The sequence below is a fragment of the Neolamprologus brichardi genome, chromosome 22, assembly GCF_056152115.1.
Source record: "Neolamprologus brichardi isolate AB-2024 chromosome 22, ASM5615211v1, whole genome shotgun sequence".
NCBI lineage: Eukaryota > Metazoa > Chordata > Actinopteri > Cichliformes > Cichlidae > Neolamprologus > Neolamprologus brichardi.
In genome coordinates this window covers 10,179,482-10,204,127 of record NC_142124.1, presented here as the reverse complement: position 1 = coordinate 10,204,127, position 24,646 = coordinate 10,179,482, and the positions used below count along the sequence as shown (strand labels likewise).

At 39.1% G+C, this 24,646-nt stretch overlaps 3 protein-coding genes across 14 annotated transcripts in view; 2 read left to right on the top strand and 1 right to left on the bottom strand.

Moving 5' to 3' along the window:
- Positions 1-4,702: 4,702 nt before the first annotated feature.
- On the bottom strand, positions 4,703-10,012 carry meaf6 (MYST/Esa1-associated factor 6). 2 transcript variants are annotated; one of them, XM_006794360.3, is made up of 8 exons: positions 9,828-10,012; positions 9,051-9,166; positions 8,642-8,729; positions 8,507-8,552; positions 8,218-8,410; positions 6,592-6,621; positions 5,691-5,724; positions 4,703-5,160 (listed from the first exon to the last, which is right to left on the bottom strand). In XM_006794360.3, the coding sequence occupies exons 1-8, from the start codon at positions 9,915-9,917 to the stop codon at positions 5,146-5,148; spliced, it is 612 nt and encodes a 203-aa protein (XP_006794423.1). In that variant the 5' UTR covers positions 9,918-10,012; the 3' UTR covers positions 4,703-5,145. The 2 variants fall into 2 exon arrangements, with proteins under 2 accessions (XP_006794423.1, XP_006794424.1); XM_006794361.3 differs by lacking the exon at positions 6,592-6,621 and having other exon boundaries at positions 9,828-10,010.
- Positions 9,893-12,639, top strand: stpg1 (sperm-tail PG-rich repeat containing 1). Its single transcript, XM_006794359.3, has 7 exons — positions 9,893-10,273; positions 10,367-10,468; positions 11,062-11,232; positions 11,323-11,431; positions 11,510-11,678; positions 11,762-11,952; positions 12,445-12,639. The coding sequence occupies exons 1-7, from the start codon at positions 10,205-10,207 to the stop codon at positions 12,516-12,518; spliced, it is 885 nt and encodes a 294-aa protein (XP_006794422.2). The 5' UTR covers positions 9,893-10,204; the 3' UTR covers positions 12,519-12,639.
- A 7,052-nt stretch (positions 12,640-19,691) lies between these two features.
- map7d1b (MAP7 domain containing 1b) overlaps positions 19,692-24,646 on the top strand; it is a 51,986-nt gene continuing 47,031 nt past the window's right edge. For all 11 annotated transcript variants that reach the window (XM_087835558.1, XM_087835557.1, XM_087835552.1 and 8 more), the window contains exon 1: positions 19,692-20,024. In XM_087835558.1, coding sequence (XP_087691684.1) covers positions 19,958-20,024 — 67 coding nt within the window. In that variant the 5' untranslated portion in view covers positions 19,692-19,957. The remainder of the gene's footprint in view (positions 20,025-24,646) is intronic.

Below are 24,646 nucleotides of genomic sequence, written 5' to 3'. Positions count from 1 at the left end.
CGACCAATATGTCAAAGGTCAGTGTAGGGGCCACTCCAGACCACTTCCTGCACACTGTTACTCCCACCCTCTCCCTGCCTTCCTGTACATTCACTTTAATGTTCTATGAAATAAGGGCAGAAATATCAACAATAAATCTTCATTGTGCTGAAAAAAATGTGACTAAAGGGTTATTATGTGGAAATGTCTGTTTTGTTGTCTCAGGCCTTCATAGAAATATTACACTTGAAATAAACTTTATAGATTATAAGTATATTTCTGTATTAAAGTAAAATAATATATCGACTGAACAACTACACCACTTTGAGCCATCAATTTCCTGATTTTTAATCAATTATTTAGGAGCGCCAAGCACCTACAGTCAGATATAGCGGATAAGAGCCGAGTTCTAAGGTAGAAAAATATGTTTTTACAACTGTAGCTTGCCTCCACCAGTGTGTGAATGTGTGTGTGAATGGGTGGATGACTGGGTGTGTAAAAGCGCTTTGGGGTCCCTAGGAGGGACTCATAAAAGCGCTATACAAATACAGGCCATTTACATTTACCATTTTTCCCATTCATTTATAATGTTTATGTAATGTGTTTTGTTTATTTTATTTTGATTTTTTTGGTATTATCTGCATCTATTTATTAAAATTGAACTACCATAAAAATTACAGATTGTTCGTCTCTTTGTAAATGAGCCAACTTAAAAATTCAGCAGGTGATCAAATATTAATTTCACCCACTGTACCCAAACTAAATATAAAATCAATAATCAAAAGTCTGTCTTGGTCTCGCTGTCTCGGTTGTGCTATGCTCCAGTCCCTCCATATTGTGGCCAATCACATGCGAGGATATAGAATAATATCATTATGTGAAAAACAGAGAGGGTGAGAGACGCGACAGTCAAGTGGAGTGTGCGTCTGTCCTCTCAGTAAGTGAGTGAGACAGTAGACAGCGGTGAGGAGGGCTGTGCGAGTGCATCGCAAAAACACATAAATATGCCTGACACCTGTAAATGAAGCAGCATCTGGATGCAGTTTAAAGACTTTTTTTGTCTCGGTCTCGACTTTGCCTTGGTCTTGACTCGGTCTGTCTTGGTCTGGTCTTGGTCTTGGTTTGACTACAAGTCTACATATATGTTCCAAGATGGTGAAGATTTGCTGGTGTTGCTCTGTGTGTGTGGAATTTGTTGGTTTTTTTGGGGGGGGGGGGGGTTGGACAAGATAATAATTCAAATAATACATAATGCGTTCAATAATTTGCGTTCAGTAATATATTTTATATGTAAGATTTAAGATATAAAGAATTACATAATTTTTACATTGCCAAATGTTCAGGCAGGATGTAGTGAGAGTAGGGAGGAGATTCTTAGTGGGACTGAACAGGACTGACAAGATTAGAAATGAACAGATCAGAGGGACACCTCAGGTTGAGTGGTTTGGAGACAAAGTTAGAGAGGCGAGGTTGAGATGGTTTGGAAGGATAGTGGATATATCAGACAAGGGATGTTGAATATAGAGCTCCCAGGCAGAGGGAAAAAAGAGAGGACCACAGAAACCTCTGAAAATGTGGGATTTTGCATAAAAATGGTTCTACTTCTTAAATAGTTCATGCAGGATTTTTGTAAACCTCCCTGAATCATACCGAAGGTCAATCAAGTCTTCAATCACATTTCGATTGTTCGATTTCTACTCCACTGTGGTGGTGTACAGTGTTCGGACAAAAATTGTGTCTTTGTGTCAAACATAATAGAGTTTCAGCATTTTGAGTCTGAAAACCCTAAATGTCCTTTATCGGAGTGGGAATTCCTTAAATAACAAGTCGTGGGTCATCATGACTTTTCCAGGATTTATCCTCCAAGAACAGAAAGGAGTAAAAAATAATGCCAATCCATCTGGTAGTTGTTGAAGTATTTAAGTCATGAACCAAAACATTGGCTTGGCACAGTCCCTGGTAAACACATTCATTTTCCATCTAGTTTTTGTTGACCAGAAAAGAAGTTTCAGCTTCACAACAGCACTGAAGAAAAAAGTCTGCCGCACAGTTTTCAGACTATACGAATGTCTCTGCAAAAAATATTGATATTCACCTAGCAGATGTTGAAATATTTCAATCTGGGCCAAAGTGGTGGAACAACTGGCCGTCGATAGCCGGCATCCAGAGTCCAGCTAAAAAACTGCCCGTTACAGGAACGGAGCAGTAAAAACAGTCAGTGTGTCATTTCTACCAGATGAAATGTGACTGTGGGATATAGCTGTGGTGGAAACCGAGGAATGTATTCCAGAAATCTTCCCAGTCGGTCTCTCCATCATATGTGTTTGTCAGCAACTCTGTTTCCTCAGAACGTCAGACTCCATCTCTCCCATGATGTTTCAGTAAAGCATGACTAACAACATTGTCACAGCAACACTCAGGTATCCAGCTTTTGAGTTACTCATGAGGTATTTAAATGTGTGTTTTTAATCGAAATATCCATATAGGGAAAAACTGAGTGGAGGCTCGCTAAAAGAGCCTCAAAGGACCAGTTTTGTTTGGTTTCTACAACAAAAAAATCCATGATGCTGAAGGTAAAGGAGCTCAGATTTGTGCAATTGACACAGTAAAATGTAACGAATGTGGTATTAAGCATGGACTAACTCATTCAGAGTCCAAAAATAGTCTGTTAGGCTAAAATGTTTCAGTTTTTTACTTGGGAGCAAACAAATAACATCTCAGCATTTTTACCAGAAATGCTGAGGTGTTATTTGAAAGTCATACGCACCGTTTCCCTTTGACTGGAAGTATTTTTATTGCATTCCACATATTATTACCATGAAATCACAGACCTCAGTATGTCCCTGCTGTTTAATCCAAGGATCATGTTCAAACAGAATCATGCTGATCCTGATGTTTTGCCTCGTCCTTAACCAAACACCTGTGAAGCACCCAAGGGGCTAAAAGATGACACCACTTAAGGGTTGTTCTAAAAGACAGTGAATCCCCTATGACTCCCATGATAAAATATCTTTTTTGTAAATACCTTAGAAGCTGTTAAATTGGCTCATGTCAATGAACTTCTATTTAAGGCTTCAGTCACACAGGCCTAGGACTGGTCAGCGATTCCCAGTTGCTGGGAAAACGTGTGCATTCCATGACCGGTTGCGGAGTGATTACTGAAGGTTGCTGGCAGTCACTAGTATCTAATTAGTATTAGTATTAGTAGAGGTATATGGGGCTGCACCCATACCTTCTTGTGATTGCTTTTGTTGCTTGCACAAAGTCATGGTTATCAGTAGTTTGCATGGAAGACGCCAGCTTGTCTACAAACCTCTTTCCTGTCTGTAAAGGTGCGTACTTCAAAGGTGAAAATTCTCCATTGACTGTTTGCATGCACTTCTTTAAGTTTCACTCCTCTTCAGAGAGTAAGTAGCGAGTGTTTGCAAGCAAGTCGGTATCTTCGATGCACACTGTGGGCGACTGCAACAGTCTGCTAGCAACCAAAGCAATCCCAGTGAGGCTTTTAATGCAGCATCCTCTTCACCTGGTGGTAACCAGGAACCTGCATGGGAAACGCACATTTTTCCTTAGCAACCAGAGGTCAGCAGGGAGGTCGGAGAGTAGTCTTTACGCCTGCATGACTGAACCCGAATGTCTATGGTGTTGGCGGCTTCTGTGCATTTTGAATCTAATTATATTACAAATAATGTGGATGATACAGCCTGTATAGGTTTGTGCTTATGGATGGCCAGAATTCATATTCCATAAACGGATTGGCAACGTGACCGTGGTTAGGGCCATCTTTTACATACAGACTATGGAAAAACCTAGATCGGATGAATCTAGAGAAGCTTTGTCCTCTGATTTTAAAGTAATTATAGTGCAAGTTTTCTTGCCATGGTCCACTCCTAATACATGATTTATTTATCTCAGGCACTCTTTGGTAATGTAAGACAGAGGAATTTGGGGACATTAACACAAACAAACATAAGAGGACGTGTGTGGAGTCTTCTAAAAAGACAACAGCATGTCGCTTTATAAAATGCTGATTAGCTGAACAGGAAAGAGAAGTGATCAATGTCAGATATTTGTATTCAGTCATCTCCCAGCAATGCATTGCTACAAATTTAAGATATATAACAAGGTGACTTTACTTTACATTCATAAACTTAATTAGCATAACGTGAACTTGTCTGGCAAAAGTAGCAGTGAAAGCTAATTAATGTTTAAATCCTGCCCTCAATTTCCAAAGCTTTCTGACTGGTTCTGCACTGACGGAGTGGAGTTTGCTCAGCCTGGTATGTTTATGTATAAAAGCCCAACCTAAACAGGGAAATAACCATGACAATGTCAAGTGTCACCCTGCTCCTGTCTTCTAGCACCACCCAGTGGAAAAAAGGGATGCTAGACGGTTCGTCTTTCAAACATTTCACAAAATACCTTAAAAGTATTCAAGTATTTTATCAAGTAAAGCCATTCAAGTTTAGGACTAAGACAATCTGAACGACCATGTGCCTGACAACCATCAGACTGTGCTCTTGTGTACTTAAATAAACATTTTTATGAAAACAAGCTGAGAACTGACAGACGAAAATGTGCCGGCTATTTTATGCAATAGTCACATAAACACTGTTTTCACTCATGTATGTGCTGTATGTGTGGGAATGTTAGGCTAAACGAAGCTTCCCGTCATGACATTTTAATAACAGTCGCATACCTCAGTTTTAAAAACCAAAACATATTCTTGCTGAAGTATTTTATTTTTTTGCCAAACAAACAATGTCATAAAAGAATTTGGGGCATTTGAGGGTAATCTGACCATGTGATGCTTAACAAAAAAAGATTTTCTTACAAAGGGAAACAAGAAAATTAGCTACACAATAAATACAGTCATTTTCTTTAAAAAACAAAAAAAAGAAAACACTATACAAGATGATGTGTTACTGGCAGAGAGCGCCAGTAGGCGACAAGTAACAAGCAACACCGTATTTCTACTGAAGGTAGATCAAAAAGTGAACCCCATCCAGTGGCAGGTGGTGAGGGGAATGTTTCAACTGATGTACACAGTACAGGCTGAAATATGACGACAACAACAACAACAACAAAGAAAAGTGATTAAAAAAAAAAAAAAAAAGAAGTCCAGAAATCTCATGTATCCTCATGTGTCCAGGTCCTCCAGGTGTTTTAAGTCGAGTAATCCTGCACATAAAAATAGGAGCCGAGTCACACTTAACAGTTATTCATCAATCAGTCGACTAAAGTAATTATTACTTAAATTAAAAGAAATACTTCTTTCAGTTGTTTTTAGGGTAAGGAAGACAAAAATGTCATAGATGACAGGAATCTGGATATTTAAGGTTTCAGGCTGTTGGTCAGATGATCAAAACTTCTGAATTTAAACGACCAGTTGCCATTTTATTAAAAGATAAAATGATTAACATAATTTTTTTTTAAATACCCAAATTTGGAAAATTCATGTCGCAGCTGCCAAAACGATACAAACACAACCTGTAATGTCTAAAACATATTTTATTGACCTGAACTTTCTTATTTAATTAATGTATAAATAAAAATACAGCAAGGCATCTAGCCTCTATAAAACAAATAGCTCTATCCAAGAGATTCAATAAATCAAAAGTAAAGCAAAACAGTCACTACAAATAATAAAAGCAGCAAAGTAAATGTCAAAGACATTAAAGTGTCTAAGTGTAACAGAACAGTGAACTTACAGCTCTGGGTTTCTTGTTAACCTTCATGTCAAACCTGAAACAAGAACAAAGAGAGCATTAGTCATCTTACATTAAAATCCTGCTTCTGATGGGAATTATGGAGAAAAGCAGTACCACTACTGTACTATAAAGAAGCCTAAAAATGAATAAATAAATAAATAAGCCTGGTAACAATAAAACTACATGACCGCATGATTGTTCTTGCTCATACAGAACCTCCTAACCAATCCGTCATCTAACAAGCAACCCAGCAAGCGGAGCTGAAGAAGCAAAACTGAAATGAATCTGTGGGAAAACCCATCAACAAGCAAGAAAATTTACTGACGCTCAGAGTGCTGGATGCTGGCATGCATTTAAGAAAATATGTACATATCAAACAATGAAGTGTTGGACATGCAGTATGACTGAGTAATAAAATAACAAGCAGGCTTCAATTCAAACTAACCCTACAGAAGGAGAAGATTAATAATTAAAGTCAAGTCATGCATAAAAAAGTGAAAACATGTAAAAATAAATAGTAAAAATTGAAATGAAAAGTTAAAATTAAAAAGGTTCGAAGTTAAAATAAAGCTTAATTAAAACATGCAAAAATAAGTAAAATTCAGAAATTAAATTAAAACTTAAAATAAAATAGATGTAAAAAATAAAGTAAACATATGCAAAAATTGAAGAATAAAAAAATTATTCAAGTCAAATAAAAGAATAAAACTTAAAAAAGAAGAAAAAATTAAAAGTTGAAATCAAAATTTAAAAAAGAAAAAGCAAAGATTTAGAGAAGAATATACAAATAAAAATAGTAAGAGGACATAGAGGAGAGGAAAACGGTGGATAATTTGATGATGGGCTTAGTAGCAGGCAGGATGTAAACGTGACAGGAGCAGGAAGTAAAATTCAGACTTACTCAAAGTCATAATCAAACATGGCAGAAGGACTGAGGAAGCAGCATTAGGGGAGGGAAGAGAGCAGCAGCTGTTAGTTTACCAACCTGAGCCTAAAGCCCTACGAGTATATAAAACTGCAGTCCAGACTTTAGAGAGTGAGAGCACCACCCCATCACGCTGTGTTAGGAGGAGAACCTGCTGTGTTAATATGTAGGCATAAACAGTGAGGCCCGAGTCAACAAAAAACACGTCGACATGACACGTTAAACCTAATTTGTCTTAACAAACTTGTCATTTATTGACCCTCTGATCACCCACTTTGAATACGTCTAATTTTGGTCAAGCACAGTAAATTTCTTTAAGAAAAATAAAAAGACTTTTGAGTAATGTTTACTAGTGAAACCATGTACACTCCCTGTTGGGGACAGTAACACCAAGAAGCTAAACCCAATCCTTTTTATTTTTATTTTAGAAGCTCAGAAGTAAAGAAAAAACAATAACCAGGTTATTCTGAGATTGTAAAGCTTGGTGATGTGGACCAGAAATCTCTCAACATATTTTAGGCTGAATACCAAAATAATACCCTCCATTCTCTCTGAAAGCAGAAGCTCAAATGTCACAAACACTTCAATTAACCTGTTGTAAGACATCTGTTAAGTTGTCACACTGCAGACGAAAGAAAAAGAAGAAGAAGAAGAAGAAAAAAAAGCAGCAACTTTATCTCAGAAAACATGTTATTCATCTACTGTTGCCTCAACTGGTTAGTCTGTGTTATATCACGACTTTGGTTTTTTCTTTGTTTTATGATTGCTTTTGTCATGCATGAGAACGTCAGCACATCCAAAATGTCTTTTTTTTTGGCTTGTTGTGCACTGACTAATTATGACCAACTCTCGTGTCTCCAGCACAGCTGTGTGTACTTGGGCTGGATACGCAAGTGTACAAGCAGATCTGCAAGTGTCAGATAACAGAGGGAGATGCTGAAACAGGAGAAAAAATTGATACGTTCAGTAAAAACAAACAAACAAACAAGCCCCAATAATCACATTCATTTCCCTGCTATTACTTTTCCCCCTTTTTTTTTGTGATTTTTTGTTTTCCCCTCAACTGTGACATCTGTCATCGAGGAGAAAGCTACAGTAAGTGCTGAGGATTGCAAAGTGTGAATATTTCTTTACAGCTAAATCTGTCCAGGAGAATGCTCTTTCATTCAACCATGAGAAAATGTAATAGTCTACTGGAAGAGAAAATACTCCTTTTATACTGGCCTCCCCCCAAAATACCCCCCACTGTGTACACACTGACACACCAAGGCAGCAAAAAAACAACACAGGAGCTACTGGGATCCAAGTTGCAAACTTATTTTAGCCATACTAGATCACTTTTTGTGATCTCTCTGTGAACAACGCAATCCAATGAGTTCTCGCAGGTACAGGCAGTAAAATGAGAAATAGACTCCCTGTTTTCTCCGATTGAAGCCACAGGGGTTTCATTACTAGTAGAAACTCTGATGTATACAGAAATTTTGTGCAAACATGTTCTGTAACCTGCTTGTCAAGAGCAGTCTACAGCTCTGTAATCCAAAAAACGCAAGGATATTTTAACAACATGCTGATCCCACCGTGTCTCATTCCTTTATTTAATACCTGTGTCTGTTTTTGTTCTTCCTCTTCTTGTGGCTCCCGTGGTGGCTGCCTGAGGAGGAGGAGGAGGCAGCCTTCTGAGGCTTCAGGTCCTGCAGCGTTGAGTCCACATCCTCCGTGTCCTCCTGGCTGGGCTCGTTTTCTTGGTTTTGGAGATCTGGAGAGGTATCGCTTTCTGTGCCGCTGCCTGCCTCACCTGTAGAAATCAAAACAACAGCATAAATGACACAATTTACCACCAGTCCACAAAATACAAACTTTTAATGCTGCTTAGCTCAAAAGCGAAACTCACGCTTTTCATTCATGTGATCTGGTATACCACCGAGTGCACACACGGCCTGTATAAATGTCACCGATTGAACAGTTTAGTAAATGCTTTTTGTTATTATGCAGCATATCTGTTTAAAATAATAAGCAAAAGACTTACTGCAACTGATGTAACAGATGACTTGCTGAATAAACGCTCGGCTTCTTTGAATTTCCTATTCCGTCTATCAGTCTTACTATTGGAGTTCCTGTTAAATTAAAACAAGCAAACAAAAATGTAAAAAATTTAAACAATGGTTTGGTCCAAAAGTGGCTCCAAATGCCCACATTGGGCCTCAGAAAAAAATGGCATATTTCAAATTATTTTAAGTTTTTCCTTACTCAAAGAAAAGAAAGGTTTTTTTGCTTCAACATCAACTAGATGTAGTTTTTTTTCTTCATAATTTTACTGGAACTTGATTTCAGCCATCGGCTGTACTCTTCCTCCTCCTGCTGGCTTGTATGTAATTAATACAAGTCAATGGCTCACTTTTCATTTAGTGTAAATGCATTTCCACCAATTTGCTTACTTTTGGTTGGTGAGGTATCTGTCCCATCCTCTGATGATGTTGCCATACATCTGGGTGTCTTCTAGATAGCTGCCTTCAAATGCATATATTTGTCTTTCCAAGTTCACCAATGTCTCCTGTGACAGTGAAGAATGTGGAGGAAAAGAATAAAAGTTAGATATCTGAGTTTTAGTCATTACATTAATCAACCTGGCTGGTAAAGTTTTAACAGACATTTATTTATATACACACAAATTAGAAGAATAAAATATATCCCTTTTGAAGTGTTAATTATTCACTTGCATTTGCAGAAAGGATTCAGTGAGCGCGCAAAAGTGAAGATAGCGATGTCTGTCGCAATGCTGATTTATTATTCCTCATGCCAGAGAGGTAAAAATATCATAGGTATCTGGCTGGATGTACACAATACACATGTGACACCAACTTCTCGCGAGAACTTGGCCAAGCAGGGCGGCTGCTAAAATTTAGCTATGCTAAGTTGTTAGAATATTTTGTCAAAAGCGCTGCTGTGAAGTCGGTATACGTAAAAACACTTAAAAGAAATATTCAGAGAGCTGCACGGAGTCTTGTTACTACTAACACTACTCTTAATCAAACGTTATCAGCCAAACAACGCTGTCGACCCGCTAACTAAGTTAGCTGCTACCGTTAGCTCCGGCTAACATTAGTTTAGCATGTAGCGGGGCCTCGGCGAGCAGCGCGCACGAGAAATTTTCACGCGGTGAAATATTAAATGCGACTTTTATTTTTAAGGAAACCCCCTTAACGTCTACTTACGGCGAGTTCTTGTTTCCTCTTTACGAGCTCAGCGAGCTCCCGGCGAGTGTCCGGGATCTGCGGCGGAGTCGCCTTCGCATGCATCGCCATGACGGATGGCCGATTAATCTGGAAACAAACAGAAGAAACTCGGTACAATAAAGAAGCCCGCCTCCATTTCACCGACAGGTGGCGCTGGAGTCTCGCGATAGATCTGTTTTCACATCACCATAGCAACTGCTTTAAAATTCCAAGGAGCTCGAATAGAGTCAGATGGCTTCGAGTGAGTCCAAAGTGGAAATCCTTATAAATTCTTGAGCTGAAAACGTGACATAATGGTTTCTTTTATCTTGTAGCTAGTAAAGGTTTGTTAAATACAAGCTAAGTACCAAATAGCGATGACAACACATCAGGAAAAGAAGGGCTTTTCCACCCAGGCTAAGAGGTTTGCTTCTCAAATCAGTCTGGTAGGAAGTTTAACTCCATCAAAATTCAAAGCATTTTAAAATAATAATAATAACAGTGCCGCATAAATAATGTGTGTGGTGTTTGTGTGTCAGAGTGAAAGTCCAGGACCGGGAACCTACGACTGCTTTTCCAGCACTGAAGTCAACAGTCCTTCCTTCTCAAAGAGGGGCACCACCGGCTTTGTCCCATCAAAGGTCAGGAAGTCCACTAGGTATCATCTTGAAACGTCTTTGGGCATTTATTCTGAAGTCTTGTTGATTATTTATACTAGTCAAATTTGTCTTGTTTTGTTAAATCATACTTTTTTCCCCAATGGGACTTTAAAAAAAAAAACAACTTATTTACCCAGTAAGTTATTTTTCTACCGCATCATTGCTAGTGGATTTTGTTTGTGTGCCTTTTTATGTATTGCCTGACCCAGGATGAATTTCTCCTATGGGAGACAATAAAGTTATCTTATCATTGTTAGATTGGTGTATACACCCTGCCATTCATCCTATGTTAACAGACTTCAGCTTCACTGCAACCCTAATTTGAATAATCTGGCAGGAGTTGGCAACGTTTAATGTCAAAGGATCCTTTTCTGAGCAATTTGTGACCCAAAAAATAGTATGGAGCCACAAAACATATTTGAGCCTTATAATGAAGATGACACAGAAGAAATCTTAAAATCAGTGTTAGTTATGGCTCCAGTACTCAGTTTAGATTTACCTGATTATTTTTAGTCTAATAAATTTTAATCCCCTGCTGCTTTTAAATGTCTTCATCACTTCATCCTCTCTTCCAGGTTGACAGAAGGCCACAAAGACCCACTCCAGGCCCAAATGCATACAACCTACAGAGTTCCTTCATAAATAAATATGACTTTAACACTGGAGCCTCCAGGGTCTTCAGGCTGCCCATAGCTGTGCAGATGGATGGTCTCAAACATATAACTCCAGCTCCAAATCAGTATGATGTATGTGTGCTGATTATAAAAGCTGATTCAGGGTGTAATCTCTGAGATCCTGTTGTGTATTTTTTTGGTCATTTTTTTCTTTCTATACAGGTCAGTTGTGTGAGGAGAGTAAGCATCTCCTCAGTGGTCGGTACATCGCCTTTCCTCTCAAGAACCACACGGGATTCATTTTGCCCCCCCAAAAATGTGCCATCACCAGGTTTGCATTGAAGTTTTGTCTTTTTTAGCTTCTTATTAAATTTGCACTCGAATTTTTAATATTAAAAACTTCTCAAAGGCCACTACGAGGTGAACAGCAGCTTAATCCAGCATGGTTCAAAGGCGGTCTCGTCACCCTTCAGATCAAAAACTCAAAGAATCCTTCCTCCGACCGACCACCATGTGCCAGGCCCGGGGGCCTACAACCCCCATCAGGCACCCACCCCAGTAAAGAAGACAATCCTTCCGTAAGTAACCATACACGTTTTAGGTTTTGCTACTTTTTTTTTATTATTATCTAAAATTTACATCCTTTTATGTGTGTTTGAAGGAGAAGATATTTTTTGGCAATAGCAGCACCTCCTCAGACTGTACCTAAGGATCCTCCTTTGCCGGGTCCTGGGCACTATGACATAGGGCAGTATGACCGGCCATCAAAGCAGTCCATACCCACTGCTGCTTTTGCATCCAGAACTCAAAGAATACCCCAAAAACCGGTGGCTGATAAGATCCCAGGACCAGGTAATAAGATAAATGAGGCAGTTTTCTCACATGCATTTGATCTCTGATTTTCTGGGACTTAAATAACACTGGTGCGCATGGCAATATAGATATCCAGTTTCTTCCTATTAAAAGGAAGCGTTTCCTCTCCACTGTCACCAAATGCTTCCTCATAGGGGGCTTGTGTGATTTTTGGTCTTTCTTTCTAATACTGTAGGGTCTTTATGTTAATATATATGTCTTGAGGCAACTACTGTTGTGATTTGGTGTTACATAATTAAAATGGAATTGACGGAATCTGATAGAAACTAGGCATCATTAATAAATTGGTTGCATAGCAGTTTACACACTTGCCTAACTAGCACAGATCCCTGCTTTGATCTCAGGAGGAGATACAAAAAAAGATCTGCCAAACCAAACATGTGGAGCAATCCCTTATGAATAAAGGAGCAGCTAAAGTAGTTGTTATTGCATTCATAAAAGCATTAAGTAAAACTTTCTCTCTCCTTCCAGGTTTCTATAACCCACAGCTCTTGTCAAAGCATTCCTTCTTTTACAACGACTCCAGAGTCTGGGTTCCTGTGTGAAGCTTCCAGCTCAGACTGCACTGTAGATACGTACATCTTCACTCAGATGAACTATGATTGCTGCCATTCTTAGATCGGCACTTTTAGAGTGAATAGGATGAAAATTAAATGTTTGCACCAATTTAGTCTCTAGTTCCATGTTTATGTCGGCCAATCAGACCTAGGAATGTTTGGATGTTTTCGGAAATGAATCATAATCAGTATTTATCCACTGTGGTGGTGGTCAAATGCCAGAATTCTTGAAAAGCCATATGTTTTGTCCTTGTGGATTTCCTGATGCTCTAAAGTGATATGGAAGAAAGTGTTGGCACAGTCCCCAGCAGCTGCCGGTCCAGCCAATGGTACGCCACAGTAACAGCTGAGAGCTCGAGATGACACCACTCTGCCAACTGCCAGAGGGCAGGCGGAGGGGTGGAGTGACTGTGTATGTGAGCAATGTGACTGACTGGGCATGAGGCAGGGTGGTGTTTAACCCAAAAGACAAATGGACGCATCACTCAGTTCCTGTATCACGTTGCATTGGAGCTGACTCTCTCACAGTGTTTAAAAAAATCAAATATTATTATTATGTTATTAATTTTTGTAAGGCCTTGTGCAGCTGTGGTCCCAGATTCTCTTTTTACTTCATTTTTTTTAATTTTCCAAAATAGAAAACACAACATAAAGTTACACACACCATCTTTTCCATGTTTTCCGTGGTTATTGTGATAAATGCCATTATAAACTTTTGTGTCCACAATAATCATGGAGCGGGTCCTGAGCAGGAACAGCAGCTTTGTGGTTCAGATAAGTCGAGAAAACGAATGTAAAACCTTGTGTTTGATCTCTAAAGCTGCTGTAGTCGGTATTTCGATACTAAAACTCTACCTAATAACTACCCGAAGCAATGTGATGCTTTGAAAGAAGGTAATTGTATGACACCAATATAGAAGAATTATCTTAATACCTCATATATCGAGGTGATTTAAAAACTGTCTGACTAACCGTTAAGGATCTTGATCTCTGTTTCCTCATATAAGTGTTTAACTGTTGTTTTGTATGATTATGCTCACTTTTTTGTTACATTGTTTAAAAATACAGTGTTTGTATTTGTTTGTAAACTTATTGGCTTACAAATTCCAAGCAATTTTAGGCTGCAGTCACAAAGCTAACCCAGCAAAGTAAAGACCTTCAAAATACTACGTGATTTAAATGCCATTAAAACTCAGACTTTACATTAATGACGGTTCCCCTTGAAATAAATATGTGTCGGGCAGTTAAACGTCCAGATATTTCACGAAGCGTGGGTTTGAATCAATGCACCAGGATGATTGGCTGGATGTGTTCGACCGCTATGGAGAAGATAATTGGCATTTTGGGTCAGGGGCAGGACATGCGTTGTACAATGGGCATCTTTTGTGTTATTCAACTCTGACCTAGATTTCTACTCAGGATACTTTAACTGGTGAGTCTTTTCATTATAAACTTTCTGGTATAGTGGCGTTTTTGGAGATGGTAGAGGCTGTCAAATCAACTTATTTACAGACTAGTAAATGAAAAAAGTGTTTAGTGCCTCTTTGGACTTTATTAAGGCTTGAAAGCAGGGGAGTGGCTGGTTTAACTGATATGACAAGAAAAAAACCTGCAGATAAACAGAAATAAACCAAAAGCAAAATAGCTGAAATATTTTTGCTTTAAAGTTAAGTCTTTAAAATTGTACAAAAACATGCGCATATTGTTCACAGGTGTTTGGGGGACTGCTGATTAAGTAGTAACAAAATGTTGGTATTTACTTTGGCTATTTCAGGGGATGGTTTCCAAATTGTCACACCCACTCCTACCAGCAACTTTGTCCATAGCATCCTCATAGGTGATGCTTCGTCCTTGTTCTGGATCCTTAACTCGGCATAAATATTGGAAACAATTTGAAAAGGCTTTAAAGAAATGAAGTGACTATCAGAGATGTCTGTTTCCAGGTTTTCTGCTGAGCTAACTACATGTAGCTTCATTATTGACATAAACATGAAGTGTTATTACTCATCTAACGCCCTGTGTTTTCCAAAGCATTCAGTCTGAGACGTCCTTCCAAACTTTGACGTGGCATTTTGTGTTCAGCAGATGCGGCTGTTAATGTGAAAATTAATTTCATGGAGACAAATCTGCCCCCTGACTGACTTCGACGTGAAAAACATTTTGTCTCAGAGCTGTTATGGAAACCTCGTGCTTATTTCCATCTGCACACTCAGAAGACGCGATCCACTCCAGACCTCAGTGTCATCTGCTCGCAAGGAAATCAGTTGGAGATTTTTTCCCCACCAACTGCAGACATGCTTGACACCCACATTGTGGCAGCTGTAGTTATATTCAGACTCTGACTTCAGCAGTGTGCTTTCCAAATATGTGCACTCGCCCTGTAAAACCAAAGCATTGTGTTCTTGTGGTTATACAAAGAGAAAAGCAATTTAAAACTCTGCTTTTGCTGACATGAAGGTCCTCTCCCACTCGGGTAAAATGCACAGGGAGTATCCAGACAAATGCTTAAAGTGTAACTGCAGGCACGAAGCTTGATTTGTAGCACTTTTGTGGTGTTGTCCAGGACGGGTCATTAACAACATGCCTTTGTGGGTGTATAGGACTCTCTTTGAACCTTGCCACTTCCCCGTCAGGTGCAGGCGAGTGTGGACATGCATTCCCTCAAAGAAAGGCTCAGTGAGAAGGAGCATTGCTATAGAACAATGCTGCAGGCACACTGAATTTGAATTTGCTCACTGATCTTTTCTTTAGTTCATTAAGTGCACTTACCAGGTGTGTTACCTAGCAAAGCAAGCACATATATAAAGCACATTTCACCCAAAAAGCATTAGCTACCACAGAATGAGCAAAAAATCAGTAACAGACAAATGAAAACCAGTTATTAACTTTAAAAAGCAACAAAAGAAGCAGAAATGAAATTACATAATGACTAAGATCAACAGGAGACCATTAAAAATGATGAAATCTCAGAATTAAAATCAATAGAAGAAGAAGAAATTGAATAAAATGCTAATGTAGGATCAGGAACTAGGCCACTAAAAGGCTCATCTAAACATCTAAACAGGAGTGTTTTTAGCTCCGTTTTAAATGCTGATTATGACGCAGCACACCTAATATGATTCAGAGCAACGCTCCAGTGGCTTCAAATATTAAAGGTAAAGGTTAGATTTGGCTCTAGGAACAACGAGACAGGGTACAGCACTGCTTTCTGCACCAGAGTGAACAGCTAATTGTGTCATGTTGTGCTTATGTCTCCTGCTTGGCAGTACACCAGTGGATTGCAGGCACATTTTGTTTTGCTGTGATTTCATGAGCCTGCGTAAAATGTTTAAAGGCACATGGTGTATTTATAGAGTTATTCAGGATCATAACATGAGAAGACGACGGGCCTGTTAGTCCATTTTATGTAGATTTTTAGTCCCACTTGCGAGGCCTTAAGGATGGCAGTTTGGGTCATTCACTCAGTCTTGTGCCACAAAATATAAATATAGATATGTGTCTTTGTATATCTAAAAATATATCTAAAAACACACAAATGCCTTAAAACTGCATTCTTCTTAAAATGGCCCCCAGGGGTTGATTCCTGAGGAAGTCTCTGGGACCTCACATGAATCGTTTTGACCTTAGTTAAAAACTTACCTGATGAATTTATAACCTCAGTCACTTATGCTGGGTCATACTGTAAAAAGTATGTACATGTTGGTTATTCCAGGAGTCACAAAAGTGTATTACCCATGGTATGATCCTTGTTTAAGGACTTCTGCTGTCAAACCTGCCCCCCTCTCTACACATCTGGTTTTAAAATGCCAAAATGGCGACAGTCAAAAATGCTCAAAACCCTGCAGCCAATATTTTATGTGTGGTTTTACTGTGACACACATGGAGTACATATACTCCAGGAATGAGTGCCTAGGGTAAAAAAAAAAGAGCCTTAAACATGAGTATAACTAAACCTTTTCTGTGATGGCCAACTCTGACAAGTTAGCCCCTCCCTGCACGCTGATGGGATTTCTTCCTTAGGTTTGTTATCGGGCTTTTAACACTAAAGTCTGATGTAGCCGTGCAGGAGTGGAGAGCTGACTCACGTCAAAACATCTCCCAAAATTGATTCATACTGCGTTGGACAGGGTGTGAGATCAGCTGACCTGTGTTGTCAGCTGATCACATACATCCAAGTGGAATTTGGAAAGTGATGCAAAAGAGCAACTCCAGCTTATGCATCCAAATTATTGACCAAACCAAACAGTGATCATGGAAACCACAACATGGGCTGAGATAGAGGATTCAGAATGAGGAAGAAGTGTCAGGATTTTCTTTACGTGTGTGTTTGTCCGTTGATATTACTAAAGACAGACATTTGCAGTAGTTACACAGCGCTTTAGTCATAGTTCGTGTTGCGTTTGCAATGATCAAAGCAAATCTGAGCAGCTACAACACCTCATTAATATGCTTTACTTTGATAACAGGCGAGGTGCGCTGCAGGCTCTCAAACATAGTAAGACTGCACAGATGTTTGCAGTTACCTGTTGTCCACATATAAAATGCTCAAAATGTCTTAGTTTAAATGTTTTTATGTCCAGTATTCTCACACAGCCTTTAAACAAAAACACAACGAAGATAAAGAACAAAAACAGTTTAATCTACTTTGAAAGAACATTACATTAACCAGATAACTTAGCACATCATTTACACATCCTATGTCATCTTCCTCTTCTCTCCTCACATTTGTCATATTTTCTAGTTTAACCTGATAACATAAGAAGATAAAAAGATATAACAAGGTAACCTGACTAAATACAAAATGCAGTTTTTAAATAATGTTTTTTAGGGAAAAAAGTAAAAAAAAAAACCCCATGTAAGTATGACAAGTATGCAAAATCTAAGAAATCACAAAAGAGCCAAATACTTTCCCCCAGACATAAAAAGCTACACAAAGCTGAGTGAATGACCTGGATATTGAGTCTGTAGCTACATCAGCAGCATCAGTGTTTAGAGTCCTGAGTGTCTTCACCTAGCTAAGTGGGTCATGCATATTTTATCTCTCCGGTAATGCTCACATACATTTGGCCCTTTAGTACGTCAGTATGTGCTCTGTCACCATGTTGGATAATGTGTCCAGCTCTGAAAAGAACCTCAGATGTGCATTAGGAGGATGTTTGTGTGTCTCTGTATTATATTTCCTATCACTTCCATCCATCATGAAGCGACATATAATGATGACCTCAATCTTAATTGTTAAGCCAAATGAGCAAAAAAAAAGGAGGCTTTTTCTAATCAGACTTTTTAAAAAGCTTCTCCTTTTAAAAAATGTATGACGCTTATCTTTAGCCTCACATAAGCCAGATGGGTTCCTCTTCTGAGACGTGTTCAAGTGAAAATTCCCCACATGTTCCAAACTTTTTTTTATTATACTGCTACTGCTATAATTTCGGATTGGTTTTCTTTTTGTTTTCTTTTTTTCAGCCTGGATCACTGGCCTCGTGCAGTGACAGGGAGGTCACATTAATTGTTAATTAGCAGCAGATAAGTCCCTGTCATCTTTTAAACAGGGGAAATATGATTGAAACAGCGGGGGTGCAATATGTAGTGCTCTTCATGTTTGTATTATTTTGTATATTCATGTTTATTGGTAACTTTAAGATTACTTTGGTACTTTTTTAACCTGTTTTGAAGTATAATCTCTATTGGATACTGTTTTCTTGCAGACATATATGTTTAAATAATGCACGCTTAAAAAGATATCACAATGTTTAAAGAAAATAAAGCTTTTCACTGTTACTAATGCTTAATTAACATGATGATAATTGCTGTAATTACACCGACAGTGTGTTGTTATGACAGCTCATCCCACAGCAAGCCGTTTTCAGCTGCTGAGGAGTCATCTGATGGGTCAAACCATTCAGCGGCTCCGACAGTTAAGGGGACACTAATGTCCTGTGTCTGCTTTGATAAAATCAAAGAGAAATTATTGTAAATGTGAAGTTTGACCTTCAGAAGACTTCTTTCGTGAAGTATTGGCTCTTCTGTGGCGTATTTTCTACACTCGATGTGTAGATGGTACAGTCCAGTTGTCCGGCATGCGGTTTTTCGCTGCCAACGAGGTTAAGCCAGAGCAATGCGAAGAGGAAATAACAGGAAATGACACAATCCTGCCTTCAAAATAAAAATCTTTACGCTTTTAGAGTTCGAAAGAGGAGATTAAATTAAATTGAAAAAATTAATTAAACGAATTAGGACATTTTTAAAACGTCTGTTACAAACATAAATAAAGTTTAAGGGCTCAAAAAATAACTGTAGGTTTCAAAGTAATTGAAAGTGTACAACACTAATAACAATAATCGGAAAAAGAGGATTTTTAAAAATGTTTTTTAATCACTAGTTGTAAGATCCTCACTGGATTTGCCTTATTAATCATTACTGATTGTAATAATACCCTGGCTGGAAATTAAACCATAAAAATAACAACAAAAAACCCCAGTAAGAACCAAAAAACCAAAAAACAAAACAAAAACAAAAACAAAAAACAAAAACAAATTAAAAATATGCAAAAGAAGCCCCATACCAAATAATCAAAAAGTAAATAAACCCAATAACCTTTTACCTGCTGTAAGAAATGTATTTCCTGTGTGTTCATTATTGTATCTGGCATCTTAGTTTCTTCTAACTAACTAACTAACTAACTAACTCCAAATGTTTTGCTTACTCTGAATATAAAGAAGTACATAGATATTCTGAAAATGTTCTATCTATGTATACTCATTAGACCAAAAAATAAAACGTGTTTTCTTTTTTCAGTGGCAGAAACAAGCTTCCGTGGTCATCACATGTACATTACAGTTTATATAGCACTTCTCTACTTCTCTAACTTAAAGGTAATTTTACTGTAAACCTCATTCATCTAACCAGACAATCACACACATATAAAAGTGCTTGTTTCTATATCTAAGCATCTTGTCAAATATTTCAAATAGTTGCATCCGGAGACCTAACCCTCTTTGATTGGTAGATGACTACTCTACCACCTAAGGCGCATAATAATTAATTTTGGAAAAATGAAATGCCACTGAAGTAAAGCGTTGATCAACGGTGTTTTATTTTGAAATTCCTGACCGGAAATCTTTCCTTCCTATGTCTAACTTACCTATAGCTTTTTATTCTCACACTGTGGATTTTCCAGCAGAGACCCACAGGCTCTCTGGACGGAACCGAGTCTCTGCTTTTAAAACACACCCGGTAACATTTTATCACTTCAGAGACTTGGCGCTGTTTTTCCAGCCGGATCCGCTTTTATTTCCATAGATTTTTTAGCCACTTTTCCCTTCTGCTCGGCTTGGATTTTACAAAGGGCGTGTTTGGGAGTTTCATCTCCTGTACTTGTGCGACTCTGAGGAATGACAGCAACTGGAAAGGGTCTGCGATCCGCCTGAATGGAAACAATGGATTATAAGGACCTCGGACATAATTTCGAGGAGAAGCTGACACTAACAGACAAGAGTGAGTATTTTACAGTCAGCATAAGGAAAATGGGGTTAGAATAAAGGGTGGCAGTAGGGTGGAATCTAATTATTCATTACATTAATGTTATGTAAATGTATTTTTTTTTTATTATGATTATAATTATAATCCCTGTATATGAAGAGTGGTTCCCCGTCTAAAGACGTGGCTGGATACAATGTAAACTCAACAGCTGAAGCAGTGCAGCCTATCAGATGTCTCCCTCTGACATCTTAAAAGAGGAGATGTGTTTGTCCGGCCACGCCAACAGGCGGGTCCTGACCAGCAAAGATCCGGGAAATGCTGCACTGAGCTGTGGTCTTCATTACCAAACAAGTCAGTGGCGGTGCACTGGGTGAAAAATGCCCCACGCAGATATTTAACAAAAATGTATAGTGTACAGTCTCACAGGAGAGAGACGGTGCAGGTGAATGCATGCAGCTCAAACAGAAAATAAATAAATAATCGAACGGGAACTCAGTGTCATGCTCAAGAGCACCCCGGATACTGGATGCTGCAGAATTTCTCACACAGCTGAGCTTTTTACTGACATATGTTTATAACAAGCAGTTGGAATTAGTGACCCCAGCTGTGTCGTTTACTGTACATTCATATTGATGCCAGTTATCAATGAACATAATCGATTAGGTTGCCTATTTTTGCTTAAAAATCCAGAAAAAAGGTATTTTAATTAGGCTTATCCCGCCATGACTCTTTTGTGCTGTATTAAATGTCTTCTACACATTTTTTCAGTAGACTGAGAAGCTCTCAGGAGAGATTCAAGTTTTTTGTTTTTTTTTTACTAATTTTTAGTGCAGTTTTGATTTATGTATGCAACAACCCCACACACTATAAACACATGAATAATTCATCCAGCCTATGTGCTTTTAAGATATAAAAGCACTTAGGATGAGCATCATGCTGCACACCACTATCATACATATTTGCTATTGACCAGTGCTCACTGGCAGTAGGTGACTTTCTGTTCATTGGCAGCCCGCCCCCATTTTCCACTCAACGTGGAGAGCTCTAGATGGATGGAGGGAAGGAACGTCTGCCGCAGCAGCTCTTTATCACCGCAAAGGCATGGTGCTCGCTCCCCGGATGTGTGGGTGTCTGTTTGAAGAGGAATATGAGCGACTTATTGAGCAGACATGTGCATGAAAATGGTTGTTGATTTGTTATAGTTACACTCCTGAAATCCTGGGACGACTGTGTGTGTGTGTTTGCCGTGGTTGACAACTTTTAAGTAGCTGTTTGGTGCCTTTTCTTTTGGACATCATACGTGCGTTGTTTTGAACTATTGTTCTGGAGCAACTTCACCCATCAGTGTGTTATCTAAGATGGAAAACAAAGAGTGTTTTGGTTCCAGGCCCTTTGCAGAGACCGCCGCACGCAGCAGGGTTGACCAGCATGTGACGTTTATCGGGAATGTTAGACACCGAAAAAGGCAGGGGCGTTAGATAAACAGAAACATTCTTTCTCTCTGACTTCTATCTGAGAGATGGGAGTCTCATTCTTGCACAAAGAAAGAGCCAAAAGAAAGGCCTGCCGGGGATTGTTTGTTTATGGCGGCCTGGTGCGCCTGCAGGGCTGGAAGAGGGGATTGTAATCCCTTATCAAAGTGGTTTATTCAGGTCTGAGGTTGGCAGACCTTTGGTTTAGCCCCTAATGCATGTAGACCATCCAAATCCCTAAAACCCACCACCCTGCACAGCCCTCCTTACCCCTCCTGACCTCATCTGCCCGTCATTTCCCATCTACAGTAAAACCAGTCAGCCAGGGACATTACGCCATATATCAGAGCTTTGTTTCTGTGCCTGCTGGTGTTTCAGAGAAAATGCTAGTTTGGGGAAAATGAATCACAGCTACCAGACTCATTCGCTTACCCAGGGAGTGCTGGAATCAAGCTAAGCCTCTCCAAGACATGACATGTTCAAAGGCTCTCTGTTTGTGGCTCACAATAGGAGTGGCACCAGTTTCCTGCAACGAGTCAATTCAGTTTTTGTGCAATGTCTTTCTAAAGGAGTTCACACTGTACATGCTACAACTCCTTCCTACCTAGTTTTAAACCTCTTCTTTCCTGATATCTGCAGTGCCATCACATTGACTTTTTCACCCCCTGTTTAACAGTAGTGAGCGTCTCTGTTTGGAGTTAAATGCTCCTCTGTGGAAGTAATCATGAGACGTGGACTCCCTGTGGCACTGTGAGCTTTCCCAGTCATGCTGACGTTATGTTCTTGGAACGCTTTCAAGATCGCAGGCAGCCTGGAAATGTAGATTTCAGCCTAGAAACCTTTCACTGCCGGCTTTAGATTTGCCTCTAACCCTTGTGTTCAATTTCCAGGTTGTAAATAAAGTGTAATTGAATGAAATTTAAATTTAGTTTTATTTATAAAGTAACCATTCTTGTCTGAAAGAGGTTTAAATTGTGAAGTAAAGACATTACTTTTAATACACAATCAGAAAATGAGCAGGACCTAGGAACTATGGGGAGGAAGAACTCCCCTTTAAGAGGAGAGACCTCTTAAATGAGAGACCTCCAGTGGAGATAGGCTCAGGTAGGGGCAGCCATCTGTCTTTACTGATAGAAAAAAAAAACTTAGAGAGATCACAAACAACAATCAGAACAAAACACAAACTGCAAGAGAGAGAAGACAAGCGTTAATGATATGCAGTGGTGAAAAAGACTTTTATTAGTCCAAAAATAATAAAAAATTGTGTTTGTTTTCTCTGAGCAACAAGTCAAAAAACACATTTACTATAACTACAAAATCAATAAGCAACAGAAAATCAAGGTTTTTGCAATAACCCTTTAATCTAATCAAGACCATAAACAGCTGCTGCTGTGTGGAGTGGTAACCTTTGTCACACAGCTAACATAAGCTACAAACATTAGCCTGTCTGGCTTCCTAGCTTGCTATGATTGCTACAGTGGAACTAGATCCTACGGCATCTGAATTTAGTTTTATATAATTACTAGTGCTGTCAGCATTAATATTGTTAAAATCACGTTAAGGCCATAACCGCATTAACGCGGAAAATCTCAGTTAGCGCAGATCGCCCTGTGCGTGGGTCTGCACAGCGCTAACGCGTTAACTAGCTAACCGTGCTAACACGTTATTGATTAATAATATTTTGGGGGTAAATCTGTTATCATTGTAAAGAGTATATGCTCCATAACAATGAGGGTTTACAGGAGTAGCAGTGCAACTACCCACTCAATTTTTTTTATGGTCCGTGTCTATTCATTACAGTTTATATTGTTTAATATCTACATTAATACAGAGCTCAGTTATTTCACTGGGAGTAGAAAAACAACCCCAGAGGACAAAGCTCCTCTCATCTCCGGCATCCAGACGGGGCTCAAGTTCTCACAGCTCTGCCAACTGTGTCTCATTTGTGGCTTGTAACTGCAGGTGGGAGGGATGCGTGTGGAGGGCAACGGCTAGGATGACTCTGGGAAACTGGATTGGGAGCCGACGTTTAGGAGTGTTGTTGTGGCTTGATTGTCTCCTTGAAGAAGAACGGAAGGAAGGAAGGATGGAAGGAGGAGACTAACAGGAGCGCTAACTTCTGCCGTCCACGTCAGCATCCTAGTGACCAGATGCTATAAATCACAGCCGTCGCTCGGGAAAGCAGAGGAAATGCTCCTTTCTGCTGCTGACTATGAAGAAGGAGAGGGAAGCAGGTTCTTGAGAGCTTATGCACAGATTAGTCATGTTTCTATCCATATCCGGCATTCAAAAAAGCCGAATCCATGAATGGGTCATTGATATTAATAATCCGTTTTGCAGCATAATCCTTTTAGAGAACGTGTGAGGCAGGGTTAGTCATAAAGGAGGCTGTCATATCACATTTAGATTAGAGTCAACGAGGTAGCAACACCTACACTTCTGTACACATCTGTGACTATTTTGGAGATAATGTGGGAGGAAAAGAAAACATATGCTTAATTTATATGTTCTAACTTAATGTATGAGCAGTCAGATTTCTACCAGTAGTTGTTACAACTAAGAGAAATAACTGCCTAAGGCACAGCTTTGCTAGAGCAATATATAGTTAATGGCTGTGGCCAATGTTGTATATATCTATGAGTAAACAACTGCTTTCAAAAGTTTAACAGCCAACCTACCACCCATGTAGATAAATAAAACGTAAGACCCATCCCTTAGCTATGTTGCCATAGGCTCAGGCTGGTGGGGGACTTCCCAAGTCTCTCTTTCCTGTCTCCCCTTGCTCTCTTTTCTCTTTGCCCTTATCCCAAAACTAGCAGCCCCGCCCTGATCCTGGAGGGGCTTGCTGTCTGATTCGAGATTCAGTTTTTTAAATATCATAGCAACAGTTGCTTAGAGGAACTTCATATTGTAAGTAAAGACCTTACAATACTACAGAGCAAACCCAACAATAAAATCACATATTATGAGTAAGCACTTGGCAACAGTGGGAAGGAAATTTTACATGAAGAAACCTCTGGCAGAACCAGGCTCAGGGAGGGGCGTCCATCTGCCCAGATACACTATGGAAGAGAGTCAGAGATTATTAATAACTAATGATAAAATGCAGAGTGGTTTATAAAAACATAGTGAGTGAAAAAGGTGAGTGAAGAAGAAATACTCATG

Excerpts from the sequence above, each read along its gene's own strand:
- meaf6 (XM_006794360.3), bottom strand. The coding sequence starts at position 9,917 with ATGGCGATGCATGCGAAGGCGACTCCGCCGCAGATCCCGGACACTCGC. Across the intron at positions 8,730-9,050 it reads AGATACCTCACCAACCAAAA|GAACTCCAATAGTAAGACTG; the intron begins GTAAGCAAATTG and ends TTAATTTAACAG. Across the intron at positions 6,622-8,217 it reads AAGAACAAAAACAGACACAG|TCCTTCTGCCATGTTTGATT; the intron begins GTATTAAATAAA and ends CTGCTTCCTCAG.
- stpg1 (XM_006794359.3), top strand. The coding sequence starts at position 10,205 with ATGACAACACATCAGGAAAAGAAGGGCTTTTCCACCCAGGCTAAGAGG. Across the intron at positions 10,469-11,061 it reads CCGGCTTTGTCCCATCAAAG|GTTGACAGAAGGCCACAAAG; the intron begins GTCAGGAAGTCC and ends CCTCTCTTCCAG. Across the intron at positions 11,432-11,509 it reads CAAAAATGTGCCATCACCAG|GCCACTACGAGGTGAACAGC; the intron begins GTTTGCATTGAA and ends AACTTCTCAAAG.